Raw genomic sequence first — 15,130 nt, 5'->3', positions numbered from 1 at the left:
CTCAGCGGCGGTGCGCGGCGCGGGGGTCGCCCCGGGGCCCGGGGGTGCCGAGCGCGGGCGCGGGGCCCCCGGCCCCCTCTCGCCGCCACCCCCCGCCCGGCCCGGCCCGGCCCGGCCCGGCCCCGGGCGCTGCCGCGGGGCGCAGCAGCACCGCCGGCCCCGCCCGCCGGGCCCCGCATCCCGCTCGGCCAATGGGGGCGGCGCGGCGGCGGCACGTGACGCGGCGGGCCGGGACCTGCTGCTTCCCCCGCGCAGAGGGATGCGGGCGGCAGAGCGGGGCAGGCGGCGGCGGCGGCGGCTGCGCGGCGGCGGCCCCTCCGCGCCCTCCCCCTGCTCCCCGCCGCCCGGCCCCTATGGCAGCCGCTTCCCCGCCCCGCCGCCGCCCGCACCCCCCGCGCCGCCCCGCCGGGCTCCGCCGCTCGCCCCAGCGTCGCGCCCGCGCTCGGTCGCCGCTCGCTGACCCGCTGCCGCCGCCGGCCGGGGCCCCGGGATGCCCAGCGGCCCCGCCGCCCGTCCCTGCCGCCCGCCGCGCCGCCCGGGGGGCACGCCGCCGCCGCCGCTGCCGGAGAGTTGAGTTAGGAAGTCATGGTGCCCTGGGAGCCCTCCCCGCCCCGGCAGTGCGGCGGCGGCGGCGGCTGGACGCTCTGCGACTGCTGCTGCTGGCTGCTGCTGCCCGCCGTGCTGCTCGTCCTCGCCCGCCCCGACAAGCTGGCGGCCTTCCCTACCTCCTTAAGCGACTGCCAGACGCCCACCGGCTGGAACTGCTCCGGTAAGCACGGGAGCGCCCCGCGCCCGGCGCCGCCGAGCGCCCTGGCAGCCCCGCGGTGCCCCGCCGGGCGCTCAAAGTTGCGCGGGCGAGCCGGGGGAGGCAACTTCGGAGGGTGATGCCGCGTCCCGCTGAATACGCGGGAAGAGAGAAGGCGACAAGTCCCGGGCGACGGGGCTCGCCGCCGTTCCCGGCGCGGCCGCAGCCCCCGGGCGCCCCGCTGCCCCCCGCGCCGCGGGGCCGGGCGCGGCGGCCGCGCCCTCCGCCGGTGCGCAGCGCCACGGCTGCGGGCGGCTCCCCGCGGCACGGCTCCCCGCGGCACGGCTCCCCCGGCCCCGCCGGAGCGCAATTCCCCGCTTAAACGGGGCGAGTCGGCGTGTGGCTGCGGGAGAAGGGGCAGCGGGGAGACGGACCGTGGGTGCGCATCCTGCGGGCGGCTCCGAACTGAGAGCAAATCCGGTAGAGGGGACGCCGCCACAACGGGAACCCGGTGCCTGTTCCTTAAAGTCGGGCTGACCTTTATAATGAGTTTCCTATGGAGGTCAGCAGCCGGCCCTTCTCCGACACGTGAAGTAATTCTGCAGTTGGACTGCGATAGCCTTCCAAGGGAAAGAGCGTTATTTGGGGTCACGCGTGCATCGCACATAATATGTTAGGCTGGTGGGGAATTTCCACTGTAAGCCCTCCACCTTAAACATGTAGCGATATGGTTAAGAGCGCTTGGGTGTTTTTTAAAAAAATGATGGATTTAGATCTTAATGGGTTCGGAGTCTGATATAGCTGTTTTGTTTAATACCTTGCTGCATGCTGTTAGAGTGGGAAGTCAGCTAGCGAAATCTGAAATTCATGCTTGTATTCGTGAACTGAATCTTCAGTCAGATCTGTTGGTTTTTCCTGGAGAAAATGAAGGCAAAGAGCTAGGTTCGCTCAGCGGCTTGTGGGGAACCTGGCACTTCTCCTGTTAACTTAGAGGTGATCAATCTTCATTGGGATCAGGCAGACCATCAAGGAAAACACACAGCCTGTTTGTCTTTATTACTGGGGGCTTTGTTGCATCATGGGCTGGAGAAATTCCAATTTGGACTTTTGTCCAACAGATTTGCCATCGGATGGGGATAAGTTGATGACATTTCCAACCCAGAGCCATGAAATAGCATAATTACTGGGTGACTTTTGAGGACACAGAGTCCGTGAAATAATAGAAAAAAGTGCGTGAGGTAGTGGGGAAGAAGGACTAAGAGAAAGACTGAGGGAGAAACAAGAGAAAAAGTGGAAAACTGAGGACAGGGAAGGACAAAAGAAAATCTGGACTCTATCGTTTCATCAGCAAGGTTATTGTGCTGCGTGCATTAAGATGCAATCATCCCATATTGTTCCTCTTACTAGACCAAAGCTGACGTCTTTTTTTCTTTTTTTCCCTCTTTACATTTGAGGTTATGATGACAGAGAAAATGATCTCTTTCTCTGCGACACCAATACCTGTAAATTTGATGGGGAGTGTTTAAGGATTGGAGACAGTGTGACTTGTGTCTGTCAGTTCAAGGTAAGAAGATTGATATTTCATTCTCTAATTTACTAATGAGAATACAAATCAAGGATCTCCCTTTATAACCTATCACTTGGCAATTTATTTCTCTACGTGCAGAGAAGTTAGAGGGAAAACCCGGCAGCATGTATAAAAGCTGGCAGGAGAACCAACTGGTGTCAAGAAGACATAAGTTTCTCTGGGAAAATGCAGATGCTGTGGCTTTAAATGTCCCTTCTGGTCTGCAGCTTCAGGTTGTGCATTTCTGATTTTTCGTCTCTGCCCTTTTAACGAGGATTTAGAGTCCTTTCTAAATTCATTTCTGATACAGATCATGGCTTATTGTATTCGGAGTTCTGATCTAGTTAAAGAAATGGATCTGTAATGTGCTTATGCAATATTTTCAGGAAGGGCTACATAGTGACAATGCTTCTGCCTGTTTATCTGCCCAGCTGATCAGATTAAGGAGCAATCCCTCTGTTCCAAAATCATGAACTTCCTTTAGGTTTTATATACTTTTACGGGGGGGCTATTACTGAGTACTAGGGTTTTTCCTTCTATTTCTTCTCTCTCCCTCTTGCAGCTACATCTGAACCTTAGGCATTCTTAAAGTCAGACGATTTCATTATGAAGGATTCCATTTAATATGTTTTAGCCAACTCACAAAACAGCTGTGCTTTACATAATGACCTGAATAAAAACTGAACAAATTAAAGGAGTTTTAAGCATGTACCAGCACGTGTTGCATGTACGTTTATGTCCCTGTGGTTTCTTGCATTTTAATGCAGATCTGTGAAGTTGTGGAACTTGTAACGCTGATTTGAGTGTTTACAGTAGAGCAGGCCAAGTAGTGCACAGTTCAAGATCGTGCACATCTGTGATGATTAAGTTATTATTGAGCTTTGATAGACTATTTGCTTTGAACCATGACAAGTATCGTTTATATTTCTAGAGCCAAATGTGTCTTCAGAGAAAAAACCCAAGTGATAAATTCCTTCTTTTAAAACAAAGAAGGAATTTTCTGTAATAAGAACAAGACAGTTGTTTGCAGAAGTGCTTGTGTTTCCCGTGTTGGGAGAGAATTCATATTGACCATGGGTTGGTTTTTTTTGTTCCACTTGTAGTTTGCATGCAATCAAAAATTCAATGTGAGAATGCTGTTCTAAGCATTTGCCTTGGCTCAGCATGTGCAGTGATTTAAGGGCTGGTCTGTTTTCTCTTTCTAAGACAAATCTGTAATGCAGTGAAATGTCTGTGACTCGTCCCATTGCCTGGTGGTAAGCTGGGGCAGATGTTGCCCCATGAGCATGGGGAACTTAGAGCAGCCACAGAGAGCACTTGGGTCTTGTCTTTGGTCCCAGTTCAGTGTTGCCATTTGGCACAAAGCAGTGGACTCGTAGCCTAGAAGGAGCAAACTCAGATGTTACTATCAGCAGGGAAGAAGGCATTGGGAGTGCTGTTTTCCCAAGGCAGAACGCTGGTCCCTGGTGATTCAGAGTACCTGAAGCTAAGTAAACCTCTCTGGGCTGTGTTGCTTCCTCTTTGAGAGGTGAACGCTCTATATATGCTGAGTTGAGCAGTTCTGTAGGGGCGGTTGAAACAGATTTAAGGAAATCAGATAATTGGTATATGAATATGTAAATGAGATCAAAAGAATGAGTTGGGCAATGGTAGGCCTGATCACTAGTAAATGGGTTGAAATCAGCAGCAGTCTTTGGTTTCAGTGGCCTTTGGATCAGGCCCTGTAAACACTTACAGCTCTTTGTCTTGATTTGAACCCTCCATGGAGCCGCAGGGCTAACTGTGACCTTGGAGGGCAAATTACCTGTGGCTGAGCCTGTGCTAGCGCTGCGAAGGGCGGTGCGGTGCCGGGGGCTTCTGTAGTCAAATGCGTCCGCTTTGATACAGGCAGAGCTTGGGGGGATGTTACCTTCTCTTGTAACATCAGTGGACAATGTGACAAGCCAAAAAGATATGCCACCAGAGTAGAAAATTAATTTCTAGTGCGGTGTCTGAGACTGGCTGACTAAGGCAGAGCCGGCCAAGTAATTTATGGCACGAGTAAGGGGGTCCTCCATCAGAATTCAGGTCCCCCATTTTGGTGACAGCTCTCTGGGGTGATAGTGAGCAAATCAATAGCAGACTCCTCATCACTATAATTACTTTTTATGTTTTCTCCAGAATTTTCCAGGGGCTTTAACGGCAGCTTGAGAGAATAGACAAGGACGGAAAGCTAATTTTGCCTCCGTACTGTTGAAAAGTCCTGGGCTGGCCAGCCTGTGTCTTGAGGGGCTGGGAGAGGCAGAAGTGGGGGCCAGGGCTGCTGCAATCTTGGTTTGGGTTTTTTCAAACCAGAATCACAGATGCATCATGTCTCTCCAAGTGGAGTTAAAATTAATTTATTTTTATTGGAAAAGGTGAATATGATCAGACTGCTCTGGAACACCTGAGTTAGGCTTCCATCCCTGAGAGCCAGCAGGCACATGCTAAGAAAGGGATTCATATCAGTTGGCTCTCTTGTTGTAGTCCGCTGCAAAATGATGGCCCATTCACTGACTCCTCACAATGAGACCTGTATTGCATTGGAAAGCACCATGTCCTGTTCTGATCAGTAATGTAGACCCATCCCCTGCTCAGGGCAAGCCCAGACCTGGATGTGGGCAGGAGGGGAAGGCACCGGGCCAGTGCTGGCTCTGGCGGTGGGGCTGAGCGGGGGGGAACTGCCACCCCTTCCCTCCCTGCATAGAGCAAACTCAACGGTCCACCAGAAGGTGCAGAGCTGTGCCAGCGGGCATGGGGTTGGAGACGCGGCTGGCTGGGGTCTGTACCCCAGTCTGCCCAAAGCCGTAGGTCTGGCAGCCTGGGTTCTCTTCCCTCTTAGGTTTCATGAACATATCTAAAAATATACCTGGTTATTTCCATCAATGTTGCACCTCTTTTCTCTTTAGTCACCAAGACTGTGGACATTCACTGTTTTTTATGTGAGGAAGGAGTCCTGTTTTCATGCGTGTTGAATCCCTCACACACTTCAGTGTTTGTGGAGCTGGAACATCACCTGGCCACCCTGCAGCTTTATGTTATATTTCCAGAACATATTTTCGTGTTACTTGGTTCAAGACATGGGTGGCATTTTGGGAGTGGTTAATCCATGAGAGTAGGAGGAGGTCAAACTTTTAACAGTGTTACCAGGAGGAGGAGTTATGCAATTTACCATTTTCTTCAGAAAACAAACCTTAGGCTTTGGGTGCCCAGCGCTGACCCCAACGCTTGCAAAGCTCATTTGTCCCTGGCTGTGAGCACTCGAGGCTGCTAGTGCCGAGGAAGGCTGCGTTTGACTGATACTTGGCTGAATTGGATATGTCCGTTTCCCTGCTCTACAGCTATATTTTAAAAATGTGTATGTATAAGAGAAGTGGACAGTGGACATGGCACCATGCTGCTGGGTTTAATGACAGTTTTGACATGGATTTCCCCGAGTGCTGGATCAGCCCTTACTTGAGGGATGGAGAATCACTCTCACATCTATGGCTTGGTCTGTTGAGCCCTAAACCAATGCCAAAAATGTGTCCCTAGGCTGAGGAAACTGACAGTCAATGTCTATTCTCCAGTACTAGCAAGAAGTATTCTATGATGGTGAAGAGCTGCGAGTATTGGATTCACCATGGTCAAATTACAAGAGTCTAGCTCTAGCGGGTTAGGAGTAACCCGGTGACTAACATCACAACCTTCTCATCGGTGGTCTTGTTTTCTTTCCTGGGTAACTTCCACTATGGTTTGCTGGTGGCTTTCAAAGCCAAGGCAAGATCCATCTGGAAGATCTCACTTCTTTTGTTTCTTGTGGATCCTGCCTTTTCCATCCAAATACTCGTTGTCCAATGGCAGTGGTGGGAAGAGTGGGCAGCAGATGAAGAAATACACCTTTGTCCAGCACAGTTTGAGAAAGAAAAGGCTGCATCACCTGTGCTCATCACGGAGTACCCTCTACCTCCTCTGGCCAAAGGCAAGCTTGAGTGTGACAGGAGCCACAGGAGATACGGGAAAATTCTGCCAGGAGAGTTAATCCTTCCTGGAGCCCTGGTGTCCCTCAGATGCATTTTAAAATTGCCAAGCTTTGGAAGAAGTTCCAGCCTAGCTCATAGCAGCTCTGTCACTCGTTTCTGTGGATCAGGATTTCACTCTTGATGCTGTGTGCTGTTAATGTAGGGCCGTCTGGCCTTTCAGATTAGCAGCTGAGTCAGTGTAAAAGATCATCTCTTGCTTTGGGCGAAACCAGCAGAGAGTTTGCCACTGTGTTTCTTGGGAACAGGATCCAACATTGTTTCTACATGTAACAGAGCCTGTTGAGATACTTGGGGCCAAATTCCACACAGATTGCTCTGGCAAAAAGTCCCATGGATGACAAGCAGATAGTATGTCTAAAAGAGGCATGATTTGATTCTTCATGCTTTAAAAAATTTTCATGATTGTGTTAATTGTCCTGGTTAAGTATTCCAGATCAGCCTCCAGCAATTGCTGTTGAGCTTCTGGATGAAGTTGGCATTTTCTGCTTGAAACATGGCTCAGATTTGGAACATAGCGGTGAAAATAGCATACAAACACTTTTTCATCAACTGTTTTTAAAATCTCGGCATGGAGGAGCCCTTCGTTAGGGGTGGAAGGAGAGGATTTCTACTGTTGTGGCTGCTGGTTTTCTTGTTCCAAAGGAAGAGAGCGCTGGGGGTGGGTAGCAGCTTGGGAAGATTTAAAAAAATACAATGCATAAGGAAAATGTCATTTGATTTGGCCCAATCAAAATGTCACTCTGACCAACTATGAATAATTTCTTGGCAGCTGCTCTGTGTGGAGGCCTGCAATTAATGCAATCTATGCAATTGTTTGTGTTAATCACTTCTGTAGTCATTCACTTTGAAGCATATTTGATGTTTATATCCCTGGAATTTCAGGTCTGCATTTTACATTGTGCCTGGTGAACACACCTCGGACACTTTGTGGCATAATACAGCTAAATAGGAAGCATGATTTCTTTTTAATTTTTACTTGGATTTAAGCAGAGGTGAGCATTTGTAAATAATAATTGTGATCATTCCATTTGTTATAATTAAACAATGAGGCATACCAGGAGTACGGTAATCATGAGATAATCATATCCCTCTTATAATTACCATGTACAGGGTACATCCAAGTATCTCTAAGCCTCAGAGTGTGATTATCTTATGATAACTGCACCCGGTAGGTTGCCCAATTTTCAATATAAAATGGAATTATTTTTATTAAAGTGAACAAGAGAGGGCAAAGCTGTATTTCAGGGGTAGAGGGAACAAAGCAGGTAGTTTGCAGAGCTGAGCAGGAGTTTGAGCCGAAGGAGGGGTGCATGGCGTGAGTAACTTCTGCACTCTTCGGCACGCTGGCTGAGCTCGCTGCGGTGCTGCTGCTCCCGCACGCTGGCCGCCGCGGGGAGAGCTTGGACCTCTGTGGAGCATCCCAGCCGCAGCTCGCCGGGAACAGACATGTCTCTGCAGAAGGAGGGGTGGGTTTTGATCATAGGTCTCAGAAATAATTTCCCTCTGTCCAATCAGTTCCAATTATAGCTAAGTACTTAAATAGAGAGTTATACACACACAGGCGGACACTTCTGTGTATGCAAACAACTGTCTCTGTAGCAGCCAGGGTGTGTATGTGCAGGAGGAGGGGAAAAGCGAGCCTGTTCGTTACAATTTGTCTGTAGCCGTCCAATGGAAATGCATGAGCTGCTATTGCAGATGCGAGGAGCCGTTTGCCTTGTCCGTATTCCTTCCCTGGGAATGCCCCCACCTTGTTCTTGCAGGGGGAGGCCTCTCTGGGGGCACTTATTGAACACTTTGCCCATTCAGATTACCTTTTCCCTCACCAGTTCAAGTCTGGTTTATGCTCCTCTGCCTTTTGTCCGTTTTAAAATCCACCCTTCCTCTCCCCTGGTAGCTGTAAAGGTGAAGGAAAGGGTCGGTGCCTCCCTCTCTGTTGTTTCCCCAGGGTTTTAATACTGGAAGGGGGCAGGGGGCACCCAAATGGATGCCGTGCCACCCTGCTTGTGTGACTAACACTGCTGCTCTCTGTCCGTTCCCATCAGTGTAACAATGACTACGTGCCCGTGTGCGGCTCCAACGGCGACACCTACCAGAACGAATGCTACTTGAAACAGGCTGCCTGCAAGCAGCAGAGTGAAATACTCCTGGTGTCCGAAGGATCGTGTGCGACTGGTACGTATAACGCACTCCAGGCTGCCTGCGGACCTTGCCATGCCCCTGAATAAAATAACCCGTGGATGGCAAAAGCCATTTGAATCCCTGCTTTGAAGTCATTATGGGATAATTCTTCGCAATCTTAGGCATGAGAAATTGCTGCCATCCTTCCCTTTTAAGGAACTAACTTAGTATAGGCTCACAGTCTGTGATACAGTATGCCCTTGACGCTGTTTTGAACAGTGCAGCACAGAAGTTGATTTCTTTTTGTAATGCGTATCTTGTGCTCCTGATCATCCCGTGTGCCGCATACACTTCTGAGCTGTTACGACAAGTAACTGGAAGCAGATTAAACTAGCAGATGTCTGATAAATGGGCATCTGGATTACCACAAGCCTCTCCATAATCTGGAGAGATAGAACTGGAGCATTATTGCCTGCAATCCAGTTTCTTAGGTTTTTCCTTATGCATGTAGGGCCAGATTTCCAGCTGGTATGATTCAACAGACCACTGGTTGTAATGAGCCCTGCCAGTTTATACCAGCTGAAGATTTGGCCCAAAACACACTCAATGAACAAGTCTGTGCAACAGGGGGTTTTTATGGACTTCTTGGAAGAGTTCATTAAAGAGCATATGTGAAAACTGACTGGCATTTGAGACATCTTTACTTAACTCTGAGCATCGTGAGCTATTTGTATCTCTGCTTTTATGAAACAGCTAGAAAGGTGTATGAGCGAAATCAGTCAGGAAAACTGAGTTGCTTATGTGCAGGAGTTCTTGATGTTTTTCTTTTGTGCTCAGTATCTGTTAGAGGTGGGCAGTGAAGTTAACTTGAAAAGAGCAGGAGGAGTAAGTCTTTGTTCTTGAGAGAGTTCTTTAAACTTAAAGCAGAATTTTCTTCTTGGCTGAGGACGGAGGAGTCAATAAAAAGTGCATTAGACAAACTTTTTGCAGTGCTGTAATTTTGTGTTTTGTACACCTGAGAGAAAATAAACTTCTTTCCCTGGAAATGTTGTTCTTCTCTGAAGCTGTTACCTGACAATTTTCAAGAGGAAAAAAACATATGCTGCAATTTTTTTGTCTATAAATTGGTATTAAACGGAGCTCAGGCTGACAAAGCCTATTGTGGCGTAGGATTTGTTCAACTTAGTAAATTCTCTCAGCACAGCAACTGGTCTTTTTTGGTTCAAACATTTTGATTAAAGGGATGATTTTAGTGCATCACTACATCTTTTCTTAAACTTGCTTGCCTACTGGCAATGGCTGTGTTGGAAGCATTTTCTCTGCAGCACATTGTGGATTTCAGAAAGTGAGAAGGGGAAAAAAAAAAAAAGTGCTTTCCTGAAGTCTTGATCGTTTGGCCTCTTTTTCCTCCCCCCAGGGAGGAGGCTCAGCAGAGAAGGTAGCAGCCATGTACCTCAGGTTTTCCCCATGGGATGGGGCAGAGAGAGGGTGCGCAGGACCCCCAGGAGAGACCGGGGCTATTGAGATGTCTGGCAGCGAGCAGCCCTCCTGGCCATGACTTGCAGGGGTCTGGGCATCAAAGGGTAGGGGCAAGAGGAGGGACACCTGGGGAGACCTGGCACACCTGGAAAAGCAGTGCTTCCCAGAGCCATGAGGGCACTGTAATGAAGACACCATTCTTTCCCCTTTCTTCAGAAGCTCATTTGGGAAAGCATCAGGACAGAAGGTCAGATCAGGAAAATGCAGGACATGGTCACTGGGAAAACACCATCATTTTCTGTTCTCTTTTCCAGCCCCCTTTTGCATCTGTCCTATGCAGTCTTGCTGTGTAAATCTACTGTTTTAAGCCATTCTTGTGACAGGTTTATTTAAATAAAGGTTTTCCTTTTTTTAACTTTGAGCGATGATGGCATGTACAAGCCAGTTCAAATCCACCAGACCTTGCTGTCAGTAAATTAGATCTAACAGTTCACAGGGTAATTGGATCCCAAAGGAGCCTTTCCAAACTCTTTCTATTAATCTTGATGCTGGTAAATGGATAACCCTTCCACTAAGGGGGAGGATGGGATGACACCTTTCTTCCCTTCCCTGCAAAAGAAACTCCTCTTGTGGATTATTTTTGGTAACCCTACAGATGTGTGCATTTCTGTGCTTTGCCTTGCTTAGAAAGTTTTGAAATGAAGCTCCTGGCTTGGCAATTTTGTGATGTTGCACTTTCTAAATTTGTGACTCTTGTCATTCCAGCCAACAAAACATCAAGCAGAGGAGAAATAAAGATAAAGCACTCAATTTTGAAACTCAGCAACAACCTCGAGAAAAATGGCATTTTAATCATTTATCTAAAGACTTGGAATAATAATAATTTCAATGGTTTATTCCAACTAGTTATGATCTGATGAGATGTCACTGTTTTCTAAAGATAATGACATGAATTTCTAATTGGTCAGGCCTCAAACAAATGGGTTTAAAGAATTCTCTTTGACGGTGAGGGTTTAGTAGTGGGCAAATGAAGTAACTTTGCACAACTGTTGGGAACAAAGGTTTATCAGTCTCAATACAACAAAACAAGGCAGAGGCTTATGAGGACGTTACAGCACTCCAGGGCTTATGTTATTTTAGTCTGATATAGAGACTTTAAAGAAAGAGTTGAGACATGAGAAAGATGGCTTGAGTGAACTATGTTCAGATTAGATCTCTATAATTTACACAGGGATGACATCAAATGTAAGGTACACTGTAATACACTTAACAGTCTTGCTTTGCATGTTTACAGGACATACTGTAGCATATGAATACAAATTTCTTTCTGTTCTTTTCTCAGATGCTGGCTCAGGATCTGGGGATGGAGGTAAGAGCCATCTTTTAGTATCTCTGTGCTTATGTGTACACACATTGTCTTTCACAATTTCAGATTGTAAGTGGATATGCTTTGCAGTTTAGTTGTTACACTACATATTGTCTTTCGTTTAGCTTTTTCTCTGGAAAAAGTGACATTTTGCATTTTAGTCAAGCTGGAACCTAATAATGACATGCTGTTTTCTAGGGAAATTCAGAAAGCTGTGTAACTTCTAATGGGACTTGGAATTATTCATAGGTTGTGCTAGGAGCTCTATCTCCATCTACTGTTACAGTTGCACTCATTTGTTTTATGTTTAGAGTAATATTTCTTTTGTTTTTAAAACATGAGCCAAACCCTTGGCTCCTCCTCACTGGAGGATTCAAGCCAAATATTTTGTGGTAACAGAGAGCATTCTTTCAAAGATATGAAGAAATGTCACAGGGAAAGAACAATGTGTTTTTTTAAGAACAGCAGCAGCAAAAATGAACGTGGAAATAGTCCAAACCCTTTGCTGCATACAGGGGATTCTGTAAAATGTAGGCAAACTTCCATTTAAGTTGGGCGTTGTTTTTTTATTTCTTAGGTGCAGTCATTTATGGACTTGCTTGTTTTAACACTGGTCGTAGGGTTTGTGACCAATCCTTCTTGGTAGTAGAAGTGTTGGGTCTGGGTAGTGCCCTGCCTCGGGGCAGGGAACATGACTTTTGGGAGTTACTTGCATGGTGGGGCTGGTGGGTCAGGCTTCTCTGGGAGCTGGGAGGGCCAGGGCTAGTTTGGGTGGCTGTGCAAGGTTGTCCTTAAGAGTTACCCTCGTTTCTGCCCAAGCCCCCTGAGTGAGCTCTAGGACCCCTGTGGCAGGGGAAGGGCAAGGTTGGCATCAGGCTGGGATGCTGCTGAGGTCCCCCAGCTGGGACAGCCACCGCGAGCTGAGCTAGCTTTCTGCATAAGATGCAGACAGCAGGTCTGGGGTCTTACCCAGTTTTATGGCTGGTCCTGGCTGGATTCAGGTTTTTCAAATACAGTCCTGTTATTTGGCAAGATGTCACCTAGTCCTTGTGTGGTTTTGGTAACCAGTATATTAGAGAGCACAATGTGTAGGTAAAGTATTATTTTTACCTATGAAGTGGTCAACAACATGAGCATGAAGCACTTGCAAGGAACCTAATTTTCCAATATGGGACTCGGGCTGCTTTCTGGAAATCAGGACACTTTGACATGCTTCAAATCTGGCTCCCCAGAAACCGCAACCTAAAATATTGCTATTAATTTTCAAAAGTTTTGTCCGGCTATTCCTATTTTACTCTAATGTCCTTTTAAATTGTCTTTTTAAACTGTTACACGAAAGAAATTCCTAATTCAGTGCTTAACAGAAATCTACGATTTAATTTATATTTATGATAAGGTTTTCATGCATATGGTCAATACATCAGTTTTCAGGTGAAGTTGCACAAAATTCGTCATGTATGTACCAAGGAAAACATAAAATTTTCAGTTTGTTTTATAACTGGGGAGGTGGGGAAAAAAACTTGGCTGCTTTCTAAAAGTAATGAATACTCAAAAAGCATAGGAATTTAAAAGCATGATTTCTAAACAGTTTCATTTTAAAAGCTAAGGTTGAGAAAACACAAGCAGAACAGGACCTCGGGGACTGACTGGGCAGATAGAAAGGAAGCAGATTTGTGAAGGAGACAGAACCAAGCTGGTGCATGTGTTTAAAGGTCTACAAAACTGCCTTGTATTATCCAAGATTTAGTAGGCAGCTATGGCTGTTCTTAAAGTAAAAAAGTATATTTATGTGCCCTAAGAAGCTAAATCCAGCCAAGTAAATGTTGTCACTACATCACTCTTTACTAGACACGGTCTTGTTGTAAAAGCTGTAATAAATTTTGGATGTCATCACAGTAAGTCTTGTAAAATCCACTCCAACAGTCATGAGTGGGATGTTTTCATATGAGAAGCCTGAGGTCTTAGGCAATCTTGTGTGTTTTCTGTTTTTATGAAAGTTTTCCTTTCTTGCGCTTCTTCAGGAAGTCTTGGTTAACAAACTGCTAACCAATGCAGCATCATTTTTTGCAAAGCTACAGCCATAGGGAGCCTCGCAGCTGGCCATACCTCTGCCTAAATCAGCAGAATGGGGCTGTGCTGGATGCTGCAGGTGTCAGAGGTGCTGGGTACATCCGCAGTGAGGTACCTGAGATATCTCAGATGCTGGGAGCCCTTAGGAACAGCCATTCTCTTGCTGATTTGCCCAGTGTCTTGCTGCTGTCAGAGTGCCGGCAGGACACGGCCTAGCACAACACTTCGGTATTGCTGTTTGCTCTATGTTGCATCTACATTTGTTGTGTTTTTCAGAGCTGGCAGACTTTCTGGCAAGGTTCAGGTTTGTGTGACTGTTGCGGTCTGTCTTTGGGAGGTTCCTTGCAGCCAGGCAGACGGAGGCTGGGAGCCCTGGGGGACTGCTGTGGGCACTAGCAGGCTGAGCAATGCCTCCTGGGCACGGATTAGGAGGCTCTGGTTAAAAAGACAAAGAGTGGACGGACTTTGACTTGAAGGCACCTGTAAGGGCTGATCCTTCAGTCTGAATTGCTGAGGACCATCCATAGCAGCAGGAATCCCTGCCTCTCGGCACTTGTAGGTAGAAAAGGATGTTGCTTCTTACTGCAGCCCCTCCATATCATTCTCATGGGTTCCCTTAGTGTTTCTGTATATCACTCCGCGAGCTGTGAGACGAGGGAAACAGCTTTTCAACAGAGTTGTATCTTGTGGTTGGATTTCTTTGATCTGATAAGGTACACATCGACTAGGAAATTAACTCAAATTGTGAACTACTACAGGACACCGTGTTTTTCCAGTTCTTGGAACGTGGCAAGTTTCTTGCTTTGAGGTGGTTTCCCCAAGACCAACACCAGTGCAGCTCTCAGTACTGCTTCTCCCTCAATGGAGCTTGTCACATGAAATTATAATTGGTTAAGGGTTCAGAAATTGCTGAGAAGGGGTTGGTGCAATGGACAGACGTACACAAACACACCATGTGGTCACACGAACCTCATTTTCTCAGGAAACTGGACAGAGCAGAAACAAGGAACAATATAACCAGAGGCTGTGTTTTGCTTGCCACATTTCCCTTCCGTGTGTTCCTACCTGGGTTTGCAGAGAAGTCTTCTCACTTCATTATTTAGGAATTGGGGTTTTCTGCTTTCCTGTCAGAGATGCTAGGATCAGAGAGGTCCCAGCTTCTTAGCACATTAATGATCTTGAGGGCTTTCCAGAGGTGATTTAATCCTTCTTCATGCAGCAATAGGCTGCCAAAGTCCCCTTATTTGTAAAGTGATGGGGGAATCTTAATCTCATTTGATTACTGAGCCTTCAGCATGCACTTTTGGGGATATCCAGTAAATGGGTAAGAACAGTAGGTGTTCAAGTTTCTTACAGCAGAAGACATTTTTCCCTGTAAATGAAGACTAAAAATGCAGAATCAAGAGCAGTTTCTGTGTTTTGATTGCAGAAGCTGGGAGTATGGTGTGGAATTATTTAAAAACCCGTATCACGGAAAGATGCTAATCAATGGCAGAAAGAATGAACGTGAAAGAGTTTATACAGAGAGTAATTTAAAGAGATTCCATTCATTTTCATCTATGCCGTTCTCTAGACAACTGGGTTTTTTTAGAACCCAATGATTCATGTTTTGGTCTTGAGCAGCTTTATAATGAATTCTTGCTCGTTTCCTAGCTTCCTTCAAACAGCGACAAACTCAAGATGCAGTATTTCATTATAGCTCTTAATGTGATAAGAACATCTCTCCTTGGTTTCTTTTTTTT

General features: G+C 46.9%; 1 protein-coding gene across 1 annotated transcript in view; it reads left to right on the top strand.

The window, feature by feature from the left end:
• Positions 1-313: 313 nt before the first annotated feature.
• TMEFF2 (transmembrane protein with EGF like and two follistatin like domains 2) overlaps positions 314-15,130 on the top strand; it is a 132,929-nt gene continuing 118,112 nt past the window's right edge. Inside the window, exons 1-4 of the mRNA XM_030016905.2 lie at positions 314-769; positions 2,200-2,309; positions 8,398-8,527; positions 11,295-11,321. Of these exons, the coding sequence (XP_029872765.1) occupies positions 586-769; positions 2,200-2,309; positions 8,398-8,527; positions 11,295-11,321 (451 nt within the window). The 5' untranslated portion in view covers positions 314-585. The remainder of the gene's footprint in view (positions 770-2,199; positions 2,310-8,397; positions 8,528-11,294; positions 11,322-15,130) is intronic.

This window comes from Aquila chrysaetos, chromosome 6 (genome assembly GCF_900496995.4).
Source record: "Aquila chrysaetos chrysaetos chromosome 6, bAquChr1.4, whole genome shotgun sequence".
Taxonomy (NCBI): Eukaryota; Metazoa; Chordata; class Aves; order Accipitriformes; family Accipitridae; genus Aquila; species Aquila chrysaetos.
Note: the sequence above shows the minus strand (reverse complement) of the source record. Positions and strands in the feature narration are given on the sequence as shown.